The 23,932-nt window shown below is 45.7% G+C and overlaps 2 protein-coding genes across 2 annotated transcripts in view; one reads left to right on the forward strand and one right to left on the reverse strand.

Annotated features, from left to right (window-relative positions):
• The window catches only part of slc2a9l2 (solute carrier family 2 member 9, like 2), a 70,621-nt gene extending 63,928 nt beyond the window's left edge, over nucleotides 1–6,693 (forward strand). Inside the window, exons 12-13 of the mRNA XM_079582109.1 lie at nucleotides 3,150–3,277; nucleotides 6,373–6,693. Coding sequence (XP_079438235.1) covers nucleotides 3,150–3,277; nucleotides 6,373–6,645 — 401 coding nt within the window. The 3' untranslated portion in view covers nucleotides 6,646–6,693. The remainder of the gene's footprint in view (nucleotides 1–3,149; nucleotides 3,278–6,372) is intronic.
• A 1,672-nt stretch (nucleotides 6,694–8,365) lies between these two features.
• drd5a (dopamine receptor D5a) lies at nucleotides 8,366–10,467 on the reverse strand. Its single transcript, XM_079582268.1, has one exon. The coding sequence runs from the start codon at nucleotides 10,363–10,365 to the stop codon at nucleotides 8,797–8,799; it is 1,569 nt and encodes a 522-aa protein (XP_079438394.1). The 5' UTR covers nucleotides 10,366–10,467; the 3' UTR covers nucleotides 8,366–8,796.
• Nucleotides 10,468–23,932: the final 13,465 nt, after the last annotated feature.

A 23,932-nucleotide genomic window follows, 5' to 3' on the forward strand; every position in this document is an offset into this window, starting at 1 on the left:
CTCCTTTTTATTTCTGTAGTTTCAACAGTATGGCTCATATCAATAACACTTGGGTCTATCCACGTGAAACCAAACTGTCACAGAGTTCATCATCTTGTGTGGCACAAATGAATTAAGGTCACAAACAAACATTTGGAGATTTTCTTCAAAATATCTCTCTCCCATCATACATCTGTTTATCGTGGTGGGCTCCCTCTGGTGGACACACGGGGGGCTGCCACTCATTGTTAGAGTCTGGGTCGGATGAGTTTCTGATGATGATGATTTGGTGATAATCCTTTAAACCTCTGTGATTCTGCCTTATGCAGCTCTAATCCTCATAAACAGAACAACAGGACAAACGTGCACAAGAGCAGTGTTTCATTGCACCCATTTTACTCTGTCCAAAAAAGAGCGGTGACCTCAGCAAAAAAATCACAGAGCTTTGGAGCGACCAGGAGGCATCCAAAACAGAGGCCCGAACCACCTCCGCTGACTCCTTTCGACGTGGAGGGGCGGTTCTACTCTAAGCTCCTCCCGGGTAATTGAGCTCCTCACCCTATCTCGAAGGGTGAGGAGCTCAGCCAGCCATTCTATGAAGGAAACTAATTTCGGCCACTTGGATCCGCAATCTCTTCCTTTCAGTCATTTCCCAGATCTCATGACCGTAGGTGAGGGTAGGAACGTAGATCAACGGAAAATTCCTCTTCACCACAACAGTCCAATGCAGCGACCGCGTCACTGCTATGACGATCTCACTCGTGAACAAGACTCCGAGATATTTGAACTCCTCCACTTGGGACAAGGACTCTCTATCGACCTGAAGAGGGGATGGTCAAACCCTTTCTCCAGATCCACAAAGCACACGTGGACTGGTTGGGCGAACTTCCATAAACCTTCGAGCACCCGATGGAGGGTGTAGAGCTGGTCCAGTGTGCCGCGACCGGGACAAAAACGACACTGTTCCTCCTGAATACTATCGACTATCGGCTGGATCCTCCTCTCCAGCACCCTGGAGTAGACCTTACCTGGGAGGCTGAGGAGTGTGATCCCTCTGTAGTTGGAGTACACCCTCCGATCCCCCTTCTTAAAGACAGGGTGAATCCCCCTTCTTTAAGACAGGGTGAACCCTGTCTTAAAGAAGGGGGACCTGGTTTGCCAATCCAGAGGCACTATTCCCAATTGCCATGTGATGTTGCAGAGACGTGTCAGCCAAGACAGTCCTACAACATCTCGCGACTTGAAGTACTCCCCCCCCGGAGCTCTGCCACCAGGGAGCTTTCTAACCACCTCGGTGCCTTCAGTGTGGATGATGGCCTCTGAGTCCCCTGGCTCTGCTTACTCATCGGACGTGACGGTGAGATTGAAGAGATCCTTAAAGTACTCTTTTCACCGCCTTGCGAAATCCCCAGTCGAGGCCAGCAGCTCCCCACCCGCATTGTAAACAGTGTTAGTGAAGAACTGCTTCCCCCTTCTGGGGCGCCGGATGGTTTGGCAGAATCTCTTTAAGGCCAACCGATAGTCCTCCTCCATGGCTTCTCCGAATTCCTCCAAGACCCGAGTTTTTTGGGTGATGTAGTACAATTATATTGACCTGTGTGTGGCGCCCCCTGCAGGTCTGATATTTACCTGTGTGTTGTGTCCCCTGTAGGTGTGATACTGTCCCTTTGCACCCCCTGCAGGTGTAATACTGTCCCTTTGCACCCCCTGCAGGTGTAATACTGTCCCTTTGCACCCCCTGCAGGTGTAATACTGTCCCTTTGCGCCCCCTGCAGGTGTAATACTGTCTCTCTGAGCCCCCTGCAGGTATAATACTGTCTCTCTGCACCCCCTGCAGGTGTAATACTGTCCCTTTGCACCCCCTGCAGGTGTAATACTGTCCCTTTGCGCCCCCTGCAGGTGTAATACTGTCTCTTTGCGCCCCCTGCAGGTGTAATACTGTCCCTTTGCACCCCCTGCAGGTGTAATACTGTCCCTTTGCACCCCCTGCAGGTGTAATACTGTCTCTCTGCACCCCCTGCAGGTGTAATACTGTCCCTTTGCACCCCCTGCAGGTGTAATACTGTCCCTTTGCACCCCCTGCAGGTGTAATACTGTCCCTTTGCACCCCCTGCAGGTGTAATACTGTCTCTCTGCGCCCCCTGCAGGTGTAATACTGTCCCTTTGCACCCCCTGCAGGTGTAATACTGTCTCTTTGCGCCCTCTGCAGGTGTGATACTGTCTCTTTGCGCCCCCTGCAGGTGTGATACTGTCTCTTTGCGCCCCCTGCAGGTGTAATACTGTCTCTCTGCGCCCCCTGCAGGTGTGATACTGTCCCTTTGCGCCCCCTGCAGGTGTGATACTGTCCCTTTGCGCCCCCTGCAGGTGTAATACTGTCTCTCTGCGCCCCCTGCAGGTATAATACTGTCTCTTTGCGCCCCCTGCAGGTGTGATACAGTCCCTTTGCGCCCCCTGCAGGTGTGATACTGTCTCTCTGCACCCCCTGCAGGTGTGATAATGTCTCTTTGCGCCCCCTGCAGGTGTAATACTGTCCCTTTGCACCCACTGCAGGTGTGATACTGTCTCTTTGCGCCCCCTGCAGGTGTAATACTGTCCCTTTGCACCCCCTGCAGGTGTGATACAGTCCCTTTGCGCCCCCTGCAGGTGTAATACTGTCCCTTTGCACCCCCTGCAGGTATGATACTGTCTCTTTGCGCCCCCTGCAGGTGTGATACTGTCTCTTTGCGCCCCCTGCAGGTGTGATACTGTCCCTTTGCGCCCCCTGCAGGTGTGATACAGTCCCTTTGCACCCCCTGCAGGTGTGATACTGTCCCTTTGCACCCCCTGCAGGTGTGATACTGTCCCTTTGCACCCCCTGCAGGTGTGATACTGTCTCTTTGCGCCCCCTGCAGGTGTGATACTGTCCCTTTGCACCCCCTGCAGGTGTGATACTGTGTCTCTGCGCCCCCTGCAGGTGTGATACTGTCTCTTTGCGCCCCCTGCAGGTGTGATACTGTCTCTTTGCGCCCCCTGCAGGTGTGATACTGTCCCTTTGCGCCCCCTGCAGGTGTGATACTGTCTCTTTGCACCCCCTGCAGGTGTGATACTGTCTCTTTGCGCCCCCTGCAGGTGTAATACTGTCCCTTTGCACCCCCTGCAGGTATGATAATGTTTCTTTGCGCCCCCTGCAGGTGGGATCCCGTTCATTCTGACTGGGGAGCTGTTTGAGCAGTCGTTCAGACCCGCCGCCTTCATGATCGCTGGGACGGTCAACTGGCTCTGCAACTTCGCCGTGGGACTGCTGTTTCCGTTTATACAGGTAACCCCTGTCGTCTGCTGGAGGGAGCTGACTACAAACTTGTTTCTAGCTCTCATATCACATTCCGATTGTCCACGTGGATTAATTACATCCCTGTTATTCACATGACATCTGGTGGAGGTGAATCTGTGAGCGAATGATGAATATGTGCAGCACACGGTCTCAAAGCACCAATCTGTCACCATTACTCATTCACTCCATAAGTGGTGATAAGCTCCGATTGTAGCCACTTCTGCCCTGGGCCTGTCAATCTGCGCCATAGGCCCCTCCTCCGATCAACAACTCACTCAGTATCTCTTGCACACAAACACAATGACAGTCTGCACCTGCACGGGAACTGAACTGCCGATTTCTCAGTTATTGGAAAACCTACTCTACCGTCTGAGCCACAGAACCCAATAATATTCATGTTGTGTATTATATTCATATTAATAATGTATTTCTATCTGCAGTTATTCGGACATGTTGGTGTTGTATAATAGAGATTAAGGTTAATTCCTTTGTTTTTGACTGTGACCCTGAATACACCACAGCTTCCGAGCAGCCTAATCTCCCCGACCCATATTCACTACGAGGACTACTACTGACCACTACTGCTACTGCATATTCACTCTGACTACTGTCACTAACCACTTCTACTACTACTGCTACTGCACATTTACTCTGACTACTGTCACTAACCACTTCTACTACTACTGCTACTGCACATTCACTCTGACTACTGTCACTAACCACTTCTACTACTACTGCTACTGCACATTCACTCTGGCTACTGTCACTAACCACTTCTACTACTACTGCTACTGCACATTCACTCTGACTACTGTCACTAACCACTTCTACTACTACTGCTACTGCACATTCACTCTGGCTACTGTCACTAACCACTTCTACTACTACTGCTACTGCACATTTACTCTGGCTACTGTCACTAACCACTTCTACTACTACTGCTACTGCACATTCACTCTGGCTACTGTCACTAACCACTTCTACTACTACTGCTACTGCACATTCACTCTGACTACTGTCACTAACCACTTCTACTTCTATTGCACATTCACTCTGACTACTGTCACTAACCACTTCTACTTCTATTGCACATTCACTCTGACTACTGTCACTAACCACTTCTGCTTCTACTGCACATTTACTCTGACTACTGTCACTAACCACTTCTACTACTACTGCACATTTACTCTGGCTACTGTCACTAACCACTTCTACTACTACTGCTACTGCACATTTACTCTGGCTACTGTCACTAACCACTTCTACTACTACTGCTACTGCATATTCACTCTGAATACTGTCACTAACCACTTCTACTTCTACTGCACATTTACTCTGGCTACTGTCACTAACCACTTCTACTGCTACTGCATATTCACTCTGACTACTGTCACTAACCACTTCTACTACTACTGCTACTGCACATTTACTCTGACAACTAGTACTACTGCTGTAACTGGCCTTCTCCAGTTAACACACAGTGACTTTGAAAAGTAACTTGGATTTGAAAACACTAACGCATTGATTGCATTGCTGGAAAAATGTTGTTCCTCTTGGGTCCAGCAGGAGGCGCTGCAGTCTGATGTTGTTCTTCTTGTGTCCTGCAGGAGGCGCTGCAGTCTGATGTTGTTCCTCTTGTGTCCAGCAGGAGGCACTGCAGTCTGGTGTTGTTCCTCTTGTGTCCAGCAGGAGGCACTGCAGTCTGATGTTGTTCCTCTTGTGTCCTGCAGGAGGCACTGCAGTCTGATGTTGTTCCTCTTGTGTCCTGCAGGAGGCACTGCAGTCTGATGTTGTTCTTCTTGTGTCCAGCAGGAGGCACTGCAGTCTGATGTTGTTCTTCTTGTGTCCAGCAGGAGGCGCTGCAGTCTGATGTTGTTCCTCTTGTGTCCTGCAGGAGGCACTGCAGTCTGATGTTGTTCCTCTTGTGTCCTGCAGGAGGCGCTGCAGTCTGATGTTGTTCCTCTTGTGTCCTGCAGGAGGCGCTGCAGTCTGATGTTGTTCCTCTTGTGTCCTGCAGGAGGCGCTGCAGTCTGATGTTGTTCCTCTTGTGTCCAACAGGAGGCGTTGCAGTCTGATGTTGTTCCTCTTGTGTCCTGCAGGAGGCGCTGCAGTCTGATGTTGTTCTTCTTGTGTCCTGCAGGAGGCGTTGCAGTCTGATGTTGTTCCTCTTGTGTCCTGCAGGAGGCGTTGCAGTCTGATGTTGTTCCTCTTGTGTCCTGCAGGAGGCGCTGCAGTCTGATGTTGTTCTTCTTGTGTCCAACAGGAGGCGCTGCAGTCTGATGTTGTTCTTCTTGTGTCCAGCAGGAGGCGCTGCAGTCTGATGTTGTTCCTCTTGTGTCCTGCAGGAGGCGCTGCAGTCTGATGTTGTTCTTCTTGTGTCCTGCAGGAGGCGCTGCAGTCTGATGTTGTTCTTCTTGTGTCCAGCAGGAGGCGCTGCAGTCTGATGTTGTTCCTCTTGTGTCCTGCAGGAGGCGCTGCAGTCTGATGTTGTTCTTCTTGTGTCCAACAGGAGGCGCTGCAGTCTGATGTTGTTCCTCTTGTGTCCAACAGGAGGCACTGCAGTCTGATGTTGTTCCTCTTGTGTCCTGCAGGAGGCGCTGCAGTCTGATGTTGTTCCTCTTGTGTCCTGCAGGAGGCTCTGCAGTCTGATGTTGTTCTTCTTGTGTCCTGCAGGAGGCGTTGCAGTCTGATGTTGTTCCTCTTGTGTCCTGCAGGAGGCGTTGCAGTCTGATGTTGTTCCTCTTGTGTCCTGCAGGAGGCGCTGCAGTCTGATGTTGTTCCTCTTGTGTCCTGCAGGAGGCGCTGCAGTCTGATGTTGTTCCTCTTGTGTCCTGCAGGCGGCGCTGCAGTCTGATGTTGTTCTTCTTGTGTCCTGCAGGAGGCGCTGCAGTCTGATGTTGTTTCTCTTGTGTCCTGCAGGAGGCGCTGCAGTCTGATGTTGTTCTTCTTGTGTCCAACAGGAGGCGCTGCAGTCTGATGTTGTTCCTCTTGTGTCCAACAGGAGGCACTGCAGTCTGATGTTGTTCCTCTTGTGTCCTGCAGGAGGCGCTGCAGTCTGATGTTGTTCCTCTTGTGTCCTGCAGGAGGCGCTGCAGTCCTATGCGTTCCTGGTCTTCGTGTTCGTGTGTTTGGTCGGGGCCGTGTTCTTAGCCATTGTTCTTCCCGAGACAAAGAATCGGACGTTTGTGGAGATTAGTCGAAGCTTCACCAAAATCAACGGCGTCCCAATGTCCCCGCCCACCCAGGAGGTGGAGCTGGTGCTGTCCCCGCCCATCCAGGAGGTGGAGCTAGCATTGTCCATCACTCCACACACCAACCGCCCAGCAGAGCCAAGCAAGATGGAGAGCTCCTTCTGAACTGAACTTTTATTTTGGATCCCAGGACTGTGCAAACAAACTAGCTATTTAGCTCTCATCTGGTGCAGTCCATCGTTGTCTCTATGAGGTTAATGTCTCTGTTCATTGGCACTAAAATAAAGGTTAAACTAAACTGAACCGAACTGAACCAAGCAATATACCATACTCCCTGCTCCCTACTCCCTGCTCTATTCCCATCCTCTCCTTTGACCCTTCTCTTCATTCCCAACTCCTCACTCAATTATCTCGACTCTCTACAACCAACTCCTCCCTATACCCTGTGACTTCCTCTCTACTTCTTACCTACAATATACACCTACTCCCTTACTCCCTACTCTTTTCTTCCTGTGCCCAACTCCTTAAACCCTTCTCCTTACGCCCAACCTCTTACTCAATACTCTCTACACTCAACTTCCTCTACTCTACTCCCTGTTACCTACACTCTACTCCCTACACCGCACTACACTGTAGCCATTATTAATTCACTTTATATTCGGTGGTTGCAAGCTAATGTTGTAGCCACAGGTGCAAGGCAACCCCGTCCGTGCCATCAGCCCCTCCGACCACCACTCACTCACTCACCACTTCACCCAGGCTTCCTAGTGTTCCTCAACGCTCTGCCATCCAAGTACCAGCCAGGCCCTTCCTGCTTAGCTCCCGAAACCTGACGGGATCGGGCATTGCAAAGGCGGGATGGTCTGACACCCTACGCACTATTGCACCCTTCTCCCTACGTATTAAACCTTATGTGTGAATGTTACTGTTATCAACGTTTGTATTTTATTGTTTTCAAATGTATCTGAAGCATTTGTGTGGACTGTTCCTGTCGGGACCAGCAGGTGGCGCTACTAGCGCTGTTATAAGTGAAATGATGGACTTTTTGGATGACGTTCTTATTCCAAACATTTTATGGACATTTTCTCTTTGTTATTGTGTCTAATAAACTGGCTGATGTTTCACAGCTGTGCCTCGTCTGGAAACAGTCCAGACGAGGTCAAAGTCGACACGTGTTATAATCTGTGCCTTTTAATTGGAGAATTCCTCTTCAGTTCACTTGACTTCACTAAGTCGAGTTTTTAAGTAGAGCAGAGGATCTGTGCTTTGAGTGGTATTTTACTGAGAACTCGTGACTTTTACTGCACTACATAAGCCTTAAGTTAAAAAGAAGTCCATTTGGCTGCATGTTCATATGAATGAACATATGTTCCACACGTGCAGCAGCCTTACCCGCTGTCATGTGTTAACCTGAGCACGTATGTCTGTAACAGAAGCAGGTTATTTCCGTCAAACCTATTTCACACTGAACCATCTGTTTGTGAAACAGTCACACAAACACGTGCACACACACCTATGCAAACGCCTACGTGCACACACACACACACACAGGTTTCACATGACGCCATAATCTATATTTAGTCTGACACATGAGAGCAATGATCCTGTGGATAAACAGAGCTGATAGAAATGATCAGGAAAGACGGCTGTGGCTTTGGGACATATCTTAGAATGATACAGGGCTACACCCATCACTGCAGTAAAAAAAAACGGGCTCAGACAGATCCAGGACTAATATACTGTATAATAGAACCTGAAACAGTCCAGGATCAGACTGAAACATGAGCTTTTTACTCCGACATTAATCGATCAAACTGATGTGCTTTGTTTTCTTTTATTGGCTGCTACAAGAGAACCGATTAGAGTCTGCTTCAAGAAATGACTCTCCTTTATCCTAAAACATTAGGCGCTGGATCAACAGAAGAGGCCTGAGCTGCAGGTCACACACAAGAGTTTTATTCCAAAATACAGTTAATGTAAAAGTACAAATACATTCACATCTGAGACAGAGCAGGTGAGGGATGAACAGAGGGACTAGGTGAGTGCATACTTTTCAGTGGAAGTCAAAATGGCAGTTTGTTGCCGCTGAGTTTTCTTTGGTTTCTGAGACACCGTTCGACCAGAGTCATGTCCTTCTGTCGCAGGGCCACATCCAGACAACAGGGGGCAAAAGGGGATGAGGGTTACTGCATTTGTTTGTGTAATAATAAGGCTCTGGAAGTGACACCTGCACATGTAAACACAGGACACACATGGCCGCGACACGGGATGAAGACCAGTCCACGGCTCTGTCAGGGCAGAAACAGAGAGAATGGGTCAGTGCAGCCCGCTGGCAGTGAAATCTGATGGTCCACTGAAAGCTGGAGGGTCAGGGTTAAGACTAGGGCTGGTTGTGAACAGGTTAGGTTTGGGATTAAGTTTGGGATTATGAGTGAATGGAGACAGCTCCAGGCGGATGTTTGGATGATATTTTGGGTCGGGAGTAACCCGGTGAAGGCGAGGGTTGGTTGTGAACGGGGACAGCTCCAGGCTGATGTCTGGGCCATCAAGGTCGCAGGCTGAGTCTGTAGCGTTTTTGTGGTGTGAAAACGGCGATATTCGGTCGAAGTCATCCTCCTGTAGACACTCCACGACATTGGGGATGATGTTGACGTAGGCGCTGGCGATCTCCTTGTGGATTAGCGTGTCATGGTGGTAGGAGACCAGCTCGTTGCTGATGTTGACCGTTTCCACGGTGTTGGAGGTGCACAGATAGCGGCAGCCCAGCAAACTGGCAAAGGCCTTTCGGAAGTCCGCGTTAAAGGCGTAGATCACCGGATTCAGAGAGGAGTTTGTCCACCCGAACCACACGAACACGTCAAAGGTGGTTTCACTGACGCATGGCAGCCCCGCACTGCGCACCGCTGCGGGCTTTTGGCAGAACGGGACCATGCAGTTGAGGACGAAGAAAGGCGTCCAGCAGCACACGAACACGCCCATGATGACGGACAGCGTTTTCAGCACCTTCGTCTCCCGTTTGATGGACGTCTTCAGAGTCCGGTGTTGTTGGCACTCCAGACTGTTAGTTCGACAGCTCTGAGCGTGCTCCGCGGCGCGTTCCAGCGTGGCGATGCGGCGGATCTGCATTTGAGCAATGCGGTAAATCCTGGTGTAGGTCACGATCATAATGGCCACGGGAATGTAGAAACTGATGAGCGACGAGGAGATGGCGTACTCGCGGCTCAGACTGGAGTCGCAGTTCTCTGGCATCGCTTGGACACTCGTGTCAGCTGCTGCTTTGTGCCAGTTTAGTTTTACCGGGATGAAGGAGATGAGCACGGACAGCGTCCACGCCACGCTGATCATGACGAAGGCTACGCGCTGCGTCATCTTACGCTCATAACGGAAGGGCGTGGAGATGGCCCAGTACCGGTCCACGCTGATGACGCACAGGTTCAGTATGGACGCCGTGGAGCACATGATGTCAAACGCCACCCACACGTCACAGAAGGCGCCAAATGGCCAATACCCCACTACCTCCGCCACTGCCTTCCACGGCATCACGAGCACAGCCACAAACAAGTCCGACAGTGCCAGCGACACGATGAACACGTTGGTGACTTTGCAGCGTAGGTGGCGAAAGCGCAGCACCGCCGTGCACACCAGGATGTTCCCCAACAGTGTCCACAAGATCAGCAGCGACAGCAGACAGCCTGTGAGCGCTCGCACAGCCGCGTCACGCCCAGTCGCAGCTGTACTGTTCCACATGACCTCCCCGAGCGGCCGCGGCGCAGACTCGGAGTCCTCCGCTGCTGAGACATACCGCGCCGCCTCCATGTCCTCAGTCAGAGCCGAGCTGTTCATGTGCAGCGGCAGCATGTGGTCAAGCGCACGGGAACTGTCCATGAGAGCCCCCCGTGATGTCCCATCTGTGGAGCAGGCGGGAGAACTGAGCCGTGCAGTCGGACACTCAGAGAGACGCAAGCAGAGCGCATCATGGCTGTCCTCCTGCCGTCTGCCGCAAGACTGAGCCACAGCGTGCGAACCGGAGGAAATGATCACTGACTGCAGAGGGGAGAGAGAGGAGAGGAGAGAGAGAGGAGAGAGAGAGAGGAGAGAGAGGAGAGAGAGAGAGGAGAGAGAGAGGAGAGAGAGAGGAGAGAGAGGAGAGAGAGGAGAGAGAGGAGAGGAGAGAGAGGCGAGAGAGGAGAGAGAGGGGACAGAGAGAGAGGCGAGAGAGGAGAGAGAGGAGAGGAGAGAGAGGGGACAGAGAGAGGAAAGAGAGGGGAGAGAGAGGAGAGGAGAGAGAGGGGACAGAGAGAGGGAGAGAGAGAGGAGAGGAGAGAGAGAGGAGAGAGGAGAGAGAGGCGAGAGATCGGAGAGAGAGGGAGCAAGAGAAGAAAGAGGGAGAGAGAGGAGAGGAGAGAGAGGATAGGAGAGAGAGGAGAGAGAGGAGAGAGAGGAGAGGAGAGAGAGGAGAGAGGAGAGAGAGGCGAGGAGAGAGAGGATAGGAGAGAGAGGAGAGAGAGGAGAGAGAGGAGAGGAGAGAGAGGAGAGAGGAGAGAGAGGCGAGAGAGAGAGAGGGGGCAGAGAGAGAGGCGAGAGAGAGGAGAGAGAGAGGAGAGAGAGGAGAGAGATAGGAAAGAGAGGGAGCAAGAGAAGAAAGAGGAGAGATTGGAGAGAGATAGGAAAGAGGGGAGAGAGAGAGGGGAGAGAGGGGAGATAGGAGAGAGAGGGAGCAAGAGAAGAAAGAGGGAGAGAGAGGGGGGAGAGAGGAGAGAGAGGGAGCAAGAGAAGAAAGAGGGGAGAGAGGGGGAAAGAGGCGAGAGATAGGAGAGAGGCAGGTAAAGTAGATATAGGATAGGGGAGGGGGAGTTGGGATGTGCGTGTGGAGGAATGTGTGCATGTCACGTGCGCGGATGTGCGTGAGAACATTGTTAATGAAATCTCTGCAGCAGCAGCTCATTCATAAGGAATCGGTCTGGGAGCTGTCCGCGGTGCTAAAATCTCTCGAGTTCCCAGCCAAGAGGGAGACAGTGCAGGGGGAGGGGCACAGGGGGTGGGCACAGGGGGGAGGCACAGGGAGAGGGGGGGGCGGGAGGTCAGGAGAGAGGGGTCGTGCAGTGAAAGTGGGACGGGTGAGTGAAAGCAGCAGGTGACTCACTGTGACCTGCGGCTGAGACAAACGTCACAGATATTTTTAGACACGTTTGCACGTCCGTCAAATCAGTGTGGCATCACTCACATCAGCGCCGACCTCCAGAGCAGGCCCACCACGTCAACGCCATCTGCCCTCTCACCTTTGACCTTTCAGAGCTCCTTTGAGGAAATCAATGTCATTCACATTTTACCTTGATTTTAATGCCCAGTTTACATGGAGCCTTTCTGCGTAGGTTTCCTCTACCGCTAAAAACATGGAATGTTGAGTCAAATGCAGAGTACACATTTTATTGTATAATGACAAATAAAGTACCTTAAACACCACAAAGTTTTATATCTTTGTTTATTTTCATGACTTTTCTAAAAAGAACTGACCAAGCTAATGTCTAGTGTACAAAGGAAATAACGGCCCGGGAATTGAACATGACATTTACGCTTGTGTTGCTTAATATACTGTGTATCTGCAGCTGCAGCTCAGTTAAAACCTTTAGGTCTGGAGAAGCACAACTGTGGGAGTCTGTTATTAATTCATATGTTTTATTCTGACGGCTCAAAAGCACTGCAGCCCACCAGGAAACGTTCCACCTCTCCCCATTACCCAGTACGCCTTTGCAGTAGCACAGACGTTTGTCATTATATTTTGGGCATTGTTATGTTCTGTCATTATGGGTGGCTCAGCGGTTAGTGTTTGTGCATCACAGCGAGAAGGTTCCGTGTTTGATCTCCAGCCGGAGGGAGCCCTTCTGTGTGGAGTTTGCATGTTCTCCCCATGTCTGCGCGGGGTTCCTCCGGTTTCCCGTACTAAAAACAGACAAATACAAAAGACAAATATAGCCGCAATCGGTGATTATCGGCCCTCGCCGACCGTCCTGCCCAAAGCAAGAGGGCGCTTCACGCCCTTGTGTCTCTTGTTATGATTTGGTTTGTGTGCTGTCCCCCTCGCTCCTTTTTGTTTTTGCAGCAGAGCAGTGTGTGGCAGGGGGCGTGGCTGACTCCTCCTGGTGCTGCAAACTGGACACCTGCACGTCATTACCTAATCAACCACAGTATGAAGGCCTGGATGTCTCAGCACCACACTGCCAGATAATTCCGTCCTGTTCGGTAGTGTTACAGAGCTCCTTGTCTTGGAAGTACTTTGTGTTTTTACTTACCTGGATTATACTTACCTGCTGTGTCCTCATCTGTACAGATTCTCCTGGTGTCTCGTTCCTGGTGACCTGTTCCTCGTCGGCCAGCTCCCTGCCTCCACTGCCTGCCACGATCTGTTTGTAAAATAAACTGTGTAACTTGCCTCCTGCTTCTGTCCTCTGCTTTGGGGTTCCTTAGTTAAACCTAACATCTCTCAATCTAAATTGACGGTATTGCTCCTGCCTTTATGTTTGTTTGTTTTTTCCCTTGGGTCTTAGTTTTAGGATTTTTGGAATGTGCTAATGTGCCCTCTCGGTATCTGACAAAGTTTTTTGTTTTTTGTGACTACACTGCGTTCCAAATTATTATGCAAATGACATTTTTCTCTGATTTCCTAAACTGTCAACTCAAATGAGAGTCAGCATCATTTTCAAGTCTTTAACTGGTAGAGGATCATTGAAATGTGTTTGAAAAAATCTCCCAGTGATAACAGTATTTTTTTCAAAAATAAATACAGTAAAAAACTGAAATTATGCAACTCATCGTTTCAATACATTTTAAAGCTTGTGATTAACTGAAAATGGTCATTTGTTGAATTTGTAGCATTAGGAGGTCATATTTACTGAAATCAAAAGATATTTCAATCAAAAAAATCTTAACAGGTCAAGTTATATTTTAACATAGGAGCTTCTTTGAGCAGCTTCAAAATTCTTAAATCCAAACTTGAGAGTTTTTGGACAGTTTCTGCTTGGATTTCTTTGCAGGATGTTAGAATAGCCTCCCAGAGCTGCTGTTTGGATGAAAACTGCCTCCCACCCTCATAGATGTTTTGCTTGAGGCTCCAAAGGTTCTCAATAGATAGTCAGGGGAGGAGGGGGTCCACATCATGAGTTTCTCTCCTTTTATGCCCATAGCAGCCAGTGATGCAGAGGTTTTCTTTACAGCAGGACATGGGCCGTTGTCATGATGAAGAGGATTTTGTTCGGGAAAACACGGCTCTTCTTTTTGTTGCATTGAACAAAGTGGTCAGTCAGAAACTCCACATATTTTTCAGAGGTCATTTTCACACCTTCAGGGAGCCTAAAGGGCCGACCAGCTCTCTCCCCATGATTCGCCATCTTTGAAAAGCGCTTTGGGGGAAAGTCCTGTTCACAATAACACTTCTGCCAGCTTGTATTGTGGTGTAATCCTTTTGTCAAAAGCTATAAAGCCAAGAGATTATTATTAATATCACAATTTCCAAAACGTATCAAAATGAATTATTACTTTTCATAATGAAGCTGACTAAACGTGACTCAAACTCACATTTAGAAGTCACTAAAACAACAGCGGTGTCTTTCAATAATGAATCCAAATGCTACACTGGAAACTTTAAGCTGAGACCAAAGGCTGCAGATGTTCAGGCCGCACCATGTGATTGAAAAACAACAACAAAAACCCGGTGTCCATTGAGTTCTGTTTTGTGTAAAGCTGCCAACCCTGTAGTTTACAGCTTTACAAACGTGTTTCCAAGTTTACAAGGCATGACTGGGCGACGCGTCTGCGGAGGTGAAGAAATCCTGCAGTTTCCTCTGAGTGTTGCCAACACCCCCACCAGTCACCCCCACGACTTCACTGTCAAGGCAAGTTAGCTTTGGGCTAGCTCACTCTGTTAGCATGTGCCTTCACCTGGAAACAACAAACATGTACAATATGGTCCTCTTTGAGCCAGGACTCCTCTAAAACATCAGTCTCCAGAGGCAGGCCGACCTGGCTCTAAGGACACAGTTAAAGAAAGAGATGAGAACAGAAGAAAAGAAAGATTGTGCGGCTTTTATTTCCACTTGTGTTAAGTTATAAAAGTAAATCTTTTGGATGCGGGGTCAGTTTCATACTCACAAATACTGACTATGGAAAATAGAATAAAATAAAAGCACTGAGTTACAGAATGAACTATATCAGGTTTATTTAAATTGTCTATGTAGGCTCTCAGTCACACAGGAGTTATCCATCTTCAATGAAGGTTCTTGAGTCATCATCCGTACCTCTCATCCAAAAGCCTTGGTCAGTGCACTTAAGTATTTCCTTTTGACGATATCAGCACCATGGACAGAGGAAGGCTTCTTTTTAGCCTGACACGCCAGACCAATCTCCTCTGTTTATTGTAAACTGTTTATTCTGAAGAGAAAAAAGTGCATATGACTGGCCAGGCTACAAACGTCTAGTGTCACAGCATGATGCGAGTATGTACAGTGGCTTAGTTCATTTAATAATGATATAAATTATAATATAATCATAAATACTTATTATTATTCTATTCTATCTCTTGTTTATCTAAAGTTGTATAGCTTAATTCGCTCTAACATGTTGCAATCTTAAATAATTGTGCAAATGTAAAATGGAACAGCCATAGAAACAATATAAAAAGTAGAAAAAACAAGTGCCGCTCTCTACCATGACCTATAATGTTCAAATATTAAGTGTCCAACTCCTAATGTTTTAGTGTGAACTCCAGTATTTTACCTTTTGAAATCTCTATTAGTTTATGATGAAAAATATATATTGTAAATCAAATAATGCGCCCGTCGTGGTTGCCATGAGACCTGTGTGATGATGTCATCGGACCCAGCGGGGGGCAGGAGCCAGTTTTTCCTATTAATAACATTACACTTTCACAAGTCGTAGCTAAAAAGAAAATATATGAATTTAAAAAAGGATCTTTAATATCAGTCACTGGGTCCATGATCTCTCTGTACGAGACCAAAAATGTCCTCAAAACCAAAATATATTTTCCTCTATATAATAGTATAGGCCTTTAGAATGCTGTGATGTCACCTGCAACCCAGCAATAGATACAGACGGCATCTCTGGAATTGCCTATATATGGTCATTTTTGAAAACAGTTAAGGGGGAAAACAATTTTGAAAAAATGTAAATTTTCTCAAATTATTCAAAAACGACTGTAACAAATGCTGAATTATAAATATAGTTTCTACTAAATAATGATGCAAAGACATGGGGAGGAACAAAGTGGTTCAACGACCCATAAATACATGAATAACGGAGAATGCTAATTTGATGCTACATGTTAGCATCGGGCTAGTGCTAACGGTTAGCTAGCGCTTGCTACAACTGCCGTTTTTTCACTTCTACTGAACAATCTGCTGTGAGAAAATATCCATATGGGCCCGATTTACACTGGACTTTATTTGTGTGTGATAAATAAGTTCATATTCCACCAGAAAATGGCAAAAAAAAAGAGTGAAAAATTGTGTTTCTCTAAAGATTCTATTTTCCCCCTCGGCGAAGCCACGCCCCCTTCTATGACGAGATGCCGTCTGTATCTATATAAGGCTCACAGTTCCAAGGGTCAGTTCTCACTTGGACTGCGACTGCGACTGCTACAGAACTGGTGCATATCATTTAGCATGTTCTGCTTTAAATCGTGTCTCCACATTCATCTGTCGGCAATTTAAAAGCACTTTAACAAACACATGTTTCATATTTTGCCAAGTTTGTGAAAACGTCTGGAAAACTTTGAAGATGCCCCCGTTGGACCTCCCTCCCTCCAGGACCTGCAGGCTGGAGGTAAACTTCCCTAAATCCTCACTTATTAGTACCTATTGTTGAATGAATAGTTTGTGAAAGACATTTGTCCTCAGAAGTCTGTTTTAGAGAGACAGTTGGTGTGATACGTGCAGACTGACAGTCACACTAAGCTAACGTTAGCGTTTTCTTTGGACAATGAAACCAAAAACCTGCTGAAAACAAGTCAAATGTAGCAAATGTGTCACAATCTGAGCAAGGCAGACCCAAACAGTAGACTGAGAGAAAGGTGAGTACAAGATTTATTAATCAAAGCTGGTTGATGGCTGGTTGGACGGAACAGAGATATTGGTTGTTTGGAGCAGACAAGGTGGTGGAGGCTGGAGTGAAGCAGGTAGGTAAAGGCTGGGCTGGGGAGAGGCTGGAGTGAAGCAGGTAAGTAGGGCTGGGGCTGGTGCGGGACGAGGCTGGGATCCGGAGTGGAGCAGGTGAGGATCTGGCAGGCAAACTGGCACGAGGATCTGACGGGGAGCAGGAAAAGGCAGTTAGAAAAATATCCAAATACAAAAATAGCAAATACCAAAGTAGGCCTGAGAAGTCTTCTCACTGAAGTAGACTGACGATCTGGCAGAGGATTGAAGGAGAGCCCGTGCTTTATACTGCAGGTGATGAGATGAGTAGATTCAGGTGTGCCAACAAGCCAGCCAGGGAGCAGGAGCAGCCACACCCATCAGGGAAGCAGCCAATGACACGCCCACAGCAGCAAGTAAAAAGGACAGACACCTACACTACAACAAAATGATCCAATTATTTGCAAATGTACACTTATCTTTCATAACTTGACAGAGAAAAACATGTTTTAAAAGGCAACTGTGGAGCTAACAAGCTAATGTTCGCTAGTTTGGTTAGCAGACAAAACAATAGCAAATAGTTCATTCAAAGATTGCTTCAAAATGTCACTATAAAACCTGGATAAAAGTTCAAAATGTGAAAGGAGAGGGCACAAACTAACAAAGTAGAAAAGGATATGTGGGAATTTGTTTGGATTTTGTGTGCTGGACGTTGTTGAATGTCACATGTTAAGTAGCGACATGTCTAAACAAAATGGCGCCCGTTTTGGAATGTTTACTTTGAAATGCACAGTATAGCATGAAGTTACTGCAGGACTTGTACAGACGTCAAATGATTCAGTATTTTGATGCAGCAGTGTGTTTGGAGACACAAGGAACAGGACTGTCCACTCACTGACAGTTCCTACAGTGTCCAGCTTTGGACAATTCTTAAACAAATAGATGAAAAGATGAGGGAAAAAAAACATGTACATAGAAACCTAATTGAAATACTTTTCTAAATAGTTGCAGTACTAAGCCAGTTTAATGGGACTAAGTTTGTAAGTTGAAAAGTACAACTCTGACTCAGGTTTTTCTGTGTTTAGGAGACGCCCCCTGGCTGCCGCCTGTGGACCCTCCTCCTCCTGCGGTCCTCCCCATCGGCGCTAACCCTGGCCCCACCCCCGGTCAGCCTCCGCCTTCTATTTGTCCCACGCTTTTGTCACCCCTTACTCTGCCTTGTCCTTAGTTCACGAGGACATTATCCCCTTCCTCTTCTCACCTTTTCTGAGTCCTTTCCAGACCTCATCCTGTCTTCTCTTTCGCCCCTTCTTCCTGCCTCTCCTCCTGCCTCTCCTCTTGCTCCCCCTCCCACGGGGATCCCCTCGTTGTTGCATTGCCTTTTCCCCCCTCTCCTCCTGCAGCTGTGCGCCCTATCCCTATCCTCCCTTCTCGGGAGGATCCTCCTTCTTCTCCCTTTTCCTCTTGTCCGTCCTCCCCCTCTCCTCCACACACAGCCCTACAGTGCACACACAGGCCTACAGTGCACACACAGGCCTACAGTGCACACACAGGCCTACAGTGCACACACAGGCCTACAGTGCACACACAGGCTTACAGTCACAATCATTAGATAACATTTTCTGTTCCTATTTTGAAAAAGCATTTTAATTTAATCATAGATTGTTTTAAATATAGCCCATTTTTCATAGATTTTTTTGACCCTTTGCCCTCTCTTTTGAGCTCAAGTTTCTGACTTTTTATTCTTATAGAGCTGGTCTCCCTAATTCTGGTACTCTCTTAATTAATAGTGCGCATGCGTAAGAGCCCCACCTTCACACGAGCTTCTTACGTTGTTAACACCTCCACCTGGCGTGTGAGCAGCGCAAAGTGTATTTGTTTACTATTTGTTTATGAGTTCTCACTGCTGAGCTGTTTCTAACTTTCCCATTCATTATATTTCTCACGCCTGTTAGCCAATCACTGCGCTCGCTTTCAGTGACGTCATCGAGTCAGATCAGAGTCGTGCTACAGCTCAGTTTAAGCGGCTTCGGTGTGCGAGGAGTGAGGGGGGAGGCAGCACCTCAGCGCTGCGGAGAGCGGCAGCTGTCAGTGATTGTGTTTGACGCAAAGCCATGAGGCCCGAAACAGCTTTCAGCTAACGAACACTGCTGAATATCCGACCATATATGCCTCAGATGAAGTGACGAAATCTGGATTAAGGTACCAAAACTTTTCCCCATCACAAAGACGTGCGCACGGCATACTCCTCTGTGCATGCTATCTAACCCATGCGCAGAGCTCGAACAAGAGGGCACGGACGGGGTAGAGGTCGCCCTAGAATGACGGACAAGAGAAGTCGGGATAAACTGAACATGGATAAAGAAAATGAGCCGTCTGCTCAATTTACACAGTTTAACAGCGGGAATCCAGACCCTAACGTGAACTTTCACCCACGCTCAGGGGCTATCGGGGTACAAGTTGAAATGCATTCGGAATCTTTGCTCTCTACCCCGAGCCCTGCAAATAAAAAGGGAAGGACGGAACCCTCCACATTATTTGAACTTCAAGAAAACTTGTTCATGAAAATAAACGAAAGCACTGATTCTCTTAAAAGTTTGATTGCAACCAACAAAGCAGAGATAGGGGAACTGAAACGCACCTCAGAGTTCCTCTATGAAGAACTCAGAGATATGAAATCATCAGTGAAAACTATAGAATCTGTCTCTGCGGGATATGAGAAGAGAATCGCCAAGCTAGAAGAAAAACTCAATGAGCAAGAAAGACGGCAACGAGCTCACAATCTACGCTTATATGGACTACCAGAAGAAAAGGGAGAAGATTTGAGGAAGAAGATCGTCGACGTATGCCTGTCTGTGGCCCCGGAGATCAACAACAAGCTCCATTTGTTCCTGGATGTTTGTCACAGAGTGGGCCGGCCGAGAGATGGAGGACATCGGCCCGTGGTGATCCAATTCATCTCCAGATCACTGCGGGATACAATCTGGAACAACGCCAGGGAGTCCGAGTTTCTGAATAGGCGGAAACTTCACTTCAAGCTTGATCTGACTGACAAAGACAGAGAGGACCGGAATACCCTCTGGCCGACAGTGGACGCTGCACGAAAAGAAGGGAAAAGAGCCTTCTTCACGGGAGGCAAGGCAATCATCGATGGGAAAGTAGTCAGAGCTTGCGATGCGGTAAAGTAACCATTTTGAAAATTAAGAATCTTAACTCATTGGAAGTCGAGTAAGGTAGTGGTACGTCATTATATGATGGAGGTTATAGGTGTTGGAGGTTCGGCACTCTTTCTTGGTTGATTACATTTTTTTTATTACAATTTTTTCTTTTTTTTTCCTTTTTTTTATAGGTTTATTTTTTTCTCTGTGTTGCTTTGTTTGTTTGTTTTGTTTTTCCTAATAAATGACCAACAATTTCCATAGCGCGCTAAAGATTGTTTCATTAAATGTCAGAGGTTTACGTGACAATGCAAAAAGAAAAGCTATATTTTTGTTTTGTAGAAGAAAAAAGGCAGACATTATCATGTTACAGGAAACTCACTCAGTTAAAAATGATGAGAAGTTTTGGAAATCCCAATGGGGGATAGATGTTTTTTTAGCCATGGGACAAATCTGTCAGCAGGGGTCGCTATTTTGTTCAATAATTTTCAAGGAGTTGTTAAGGAATCGATTTACTCCAGTGAGGGGAGATATATAATTTTAAACTGTGAGGTGGATGATAAAAAGTTCATTGTATGTAATATTTACAACTTTAATAATGCAACGTTAGCCAAAGCAATGATCACACAATTTGAGGCAAAGGTAATGGAAATGAGAAGTAGCATTTCAGATTCTCACTCTCTAATTATAGGGGGAGACTATAATGATGCACCAAGTGATTCAATGGATAGGATACCATCTAAAACAGCATTGGCCAAAAAATTCAAAAGTACAGCTTGGTTGACTGAGAAATTAAAAGTTATTGATGTTTGGAGGTTTCTAAATCCCAATTCCTTTGAATATACATGGTCCAATACTAGTAGATCTTTACGGTCAAGAATTGATTTATGGCTGGTGTCCCCAGAATGTATTCAGTATGCTATAGAGGTGTCTCACACTTATGCTCCCTTGTCAGACCATCAACTAATTACATTATACCTCTCAGGAAAAAGGGGAAACAACCATAAGACTCAAGGTTATTGGAAATTAAATATTAATCTACTTAATGATGATATTTTTTGTGAACAAGTTACCAATTTATCGCAGAATATTTTGAATGAGGATACCTTAAATTATATTCAAAAATGGGAATACTTTAAATTTAAGACTCGAGAATCAGCAATAAATCGCAGTAAGGACATTAGAAGGGACACTTTGTCCAAGGAAGATAAAATTATGGATAAATTAAAAACCCTGTTAGCTAAACCGTCTCTTGATGAAGATGAAGAAATAGAAATAAAAAGATTGAGAGAAGAAATTGATAATTCATATGTTGAAATGGCTAAGGGCGCATTTGTAAGATCACGTAGCAAATGGTTAGAGCATGGGGAACGGAATTCAAGTTACTTTCTGTCGTTAGAAAAAAGGAACCAGAAACGAAATAACATCACTAACCTTAAAGTCAATGGGATCATGCTATCTGAAGCTGGGGATATATCTAAACATGTACAACAGTTTTATAAGAACATTTATTGTACTGCCTCCCAACCTGATATATGCGATTCATATTTGGACTCAATGAAGGATAACATACCGAATATCTCTGCTAGTTTTAAATACCAATGTGATAGTCCAGTAACAAGAACAGAACTGAAAATGGCGGCTGACTCCTTACAAAAAGGAAAATCCCCAGGATGTGATGGGCTTCCTGTGGATTTTTATATCAAGTTTTGGGAAGTGATTGAAAAACCCTTATTCAATGCACTAAATCAGTGCATATCAATGGAAGAAATGTCATCATCAATGAAGCAAGGATTGATATGCCTTATTCCCAAACCTGATAAGGATCCGGTGATAATAGAAAATTGGCGCCCAATTACACTGCTTAATGCTGATTATAAAATTCTTGCAACAATTTTTGCTTTGCGTTTAAAAAAGGGCCTCTCAAGTATCATTAGTGAAACCCAAACAGGATTTATGAAAAATTGCCATATAAGCTCAAATATAAGATTAGTATTAGATTTAATAGACTATGAAAATAATATTTCTTCCCAAGCTCTGATTATGTTTCTGGACTTTTATAAAGCTTTTGACACAATAGAACATTATTTTTTGTTTAAGACCTTAGAACATTTTGGTTTTGGCTCATCCTTTATTTCATTGATTAAAACGTTGTATAAGGATATCAATAGCAGTGTGCTGTTATATCCGTATACAACATCTCGCTTCTCAGTAACACGATCTGTCCGTCAGGGATGCCCGATTTCACCCTTTTTGTTCCTGTTAGCTGTGGAAATTTTATCCATTTGCGTTAAAAATGCAGATAACATCGAAGGATTAACGATATTCCAAAAAGAAATTCGAATAACACAACTGGCAGATGACACTGCTCTCTTTTTGAGCGATAGGCATCAGGTTGGGAGTGCCATTGCACTGATACACAAATTCTCAGCTGCATCCGGCCTTAAACTAAACACTAAAAAATGTGAAATTATGTGTTTGTATGATTGCAATGAAAATACAATGTGTGATATCTCTGTAAAACAAAATGTAAAATACCTTGGCATAACAATCACTAAAGACAAAAAGGAAAGGGAAAGGACAAACTTCCAGCCAAAAATAGAGAAAACCAAAATGATATTGAATTTATGGAAACAGAGGGATATCTCTATATGGGGTAGGACACTTCTGACCAAAGTAGAAGGGATATCCAGATTTGTTTATCCTGCACTGTCCCTAGAGGTAAGTGAAGCTACATGCAAGGATATAAATAACTTGTTCATAGATTTTGCATGGAAAGGTCGACAACACCAAGTTAAAAAATCTATATTAACACAGCCCAAGGGTGCAGGAGGTCTTGAGCTTCTGAACTTTATAGATTTAAATAATACTTTTAAGATCAAATGGATCCAAGCATGTCTTAGAAACTCCGACTCTTTATGGTATCTTATCCCCATTAACATCTTTAAGCAAGTCGGAGGTTTACAGTTTTTGTTAAAATGTAATTATAATCTAACTAATCTACCGCTAAAATTGTCAACTTTTTACCAACAGGCTTTGCTGGCATGGAAGCTGTGTCATACGCATAATTTCTCCCCCCATAAAAGCATAATGTGAAACAATGAATATATATTAAAACGGAATAAATCACTGTATATTAAGAAATGGGTCGGAAAAAAAATTATTCTCATCGAAGATTTGTTTGAGAATGGGGGAAATATTATGGAGTATGGAAGTTTTATAAATCACTATAATTTTCCTGTAACTCCCCAAGAATATAATCACGTGATCAAAAGTATTCCCACAGGAATCAAACAGTTAATGAAAGGGCAAAACAAAACCGCCAAAGACACCGCTGTAGGTAAAGTTTTTTTAAATGGAATTGATATTAGAGATAATAATGCTCTAATAAACACATTAGGAATACATTCCAATGTCTTAACGCACCAATACCTGCCTGCAAGGCCTACTGGTCTGCTCAATTTTTAGAAGTATGTTGGGACGCAGCATGGCTTATGCCATTCACGTACTGTATTTACAACAAAGTTAGAGAGGTCCATTGGAAGGTACTACATAATGTGTACCCGACTAATCTGAGAGTCGCAAAGTACTCGGATAAATCATCAGGTTGTACTTTCTGTGAGACAAGCGAAGAAAACCTCAAACATCTATTCTTTGATTGCAGGTACAGTCAGAAATTTTGGAAAGACCTTGAATCATACGTGCGACAGAAAACATCATTTAATATTAAATTGAATTACCAAAATATGATAACTTATTATAACCACCCCAATTGGAAAATAAAATTTATGGTGAACTTATTTATTGTCTTAGGTAAATTCCATATTCATAAAGTAAAATTTAGTGAAAACTGTAGTTATCCCCTCCTTAAAATATTCCTAAATGAAATTGAAATGTATATAAGATCTCTAAACAAAGGTTGGAATAAGAACTCGATCAAAATACTAAATATATATAACGAACTTTTTACATAATCTGTGCAGCAGCTCATATGTCGTATGGGCTGGAGTTCTGCCCTAGAAGCACTCAGGTTAGGCTCACCCCCTCTATTTGTGCCCAAGTACACCCGCTCTATGGGACACATCCTTAGTTACTTATTGTTATCTATATTCTTAAAACTACTATTTTTATTTTTTTTATATTTTTTTTTTT

Source organism: Gobius niger (genome assembly GCF_951799975.1).
Source record: "Gobius niger genome assembly, chromosome: 24".
NCBI lineage: Eukaryota > Metazoa > Chordata > Actinopteri > Gobiiformes > Gobiidae > Gobius > Gobius niger.

Bases quoted from the DNA above. Each gene is read 5' to 3' on its own strand.
- drd5a (XM_079582268.1), bottom strand. From the start codon at position 10,365: ATGGACAGTTCCCGTGCGCTTGACCACATGCTGCCGCTGCACATGAAC.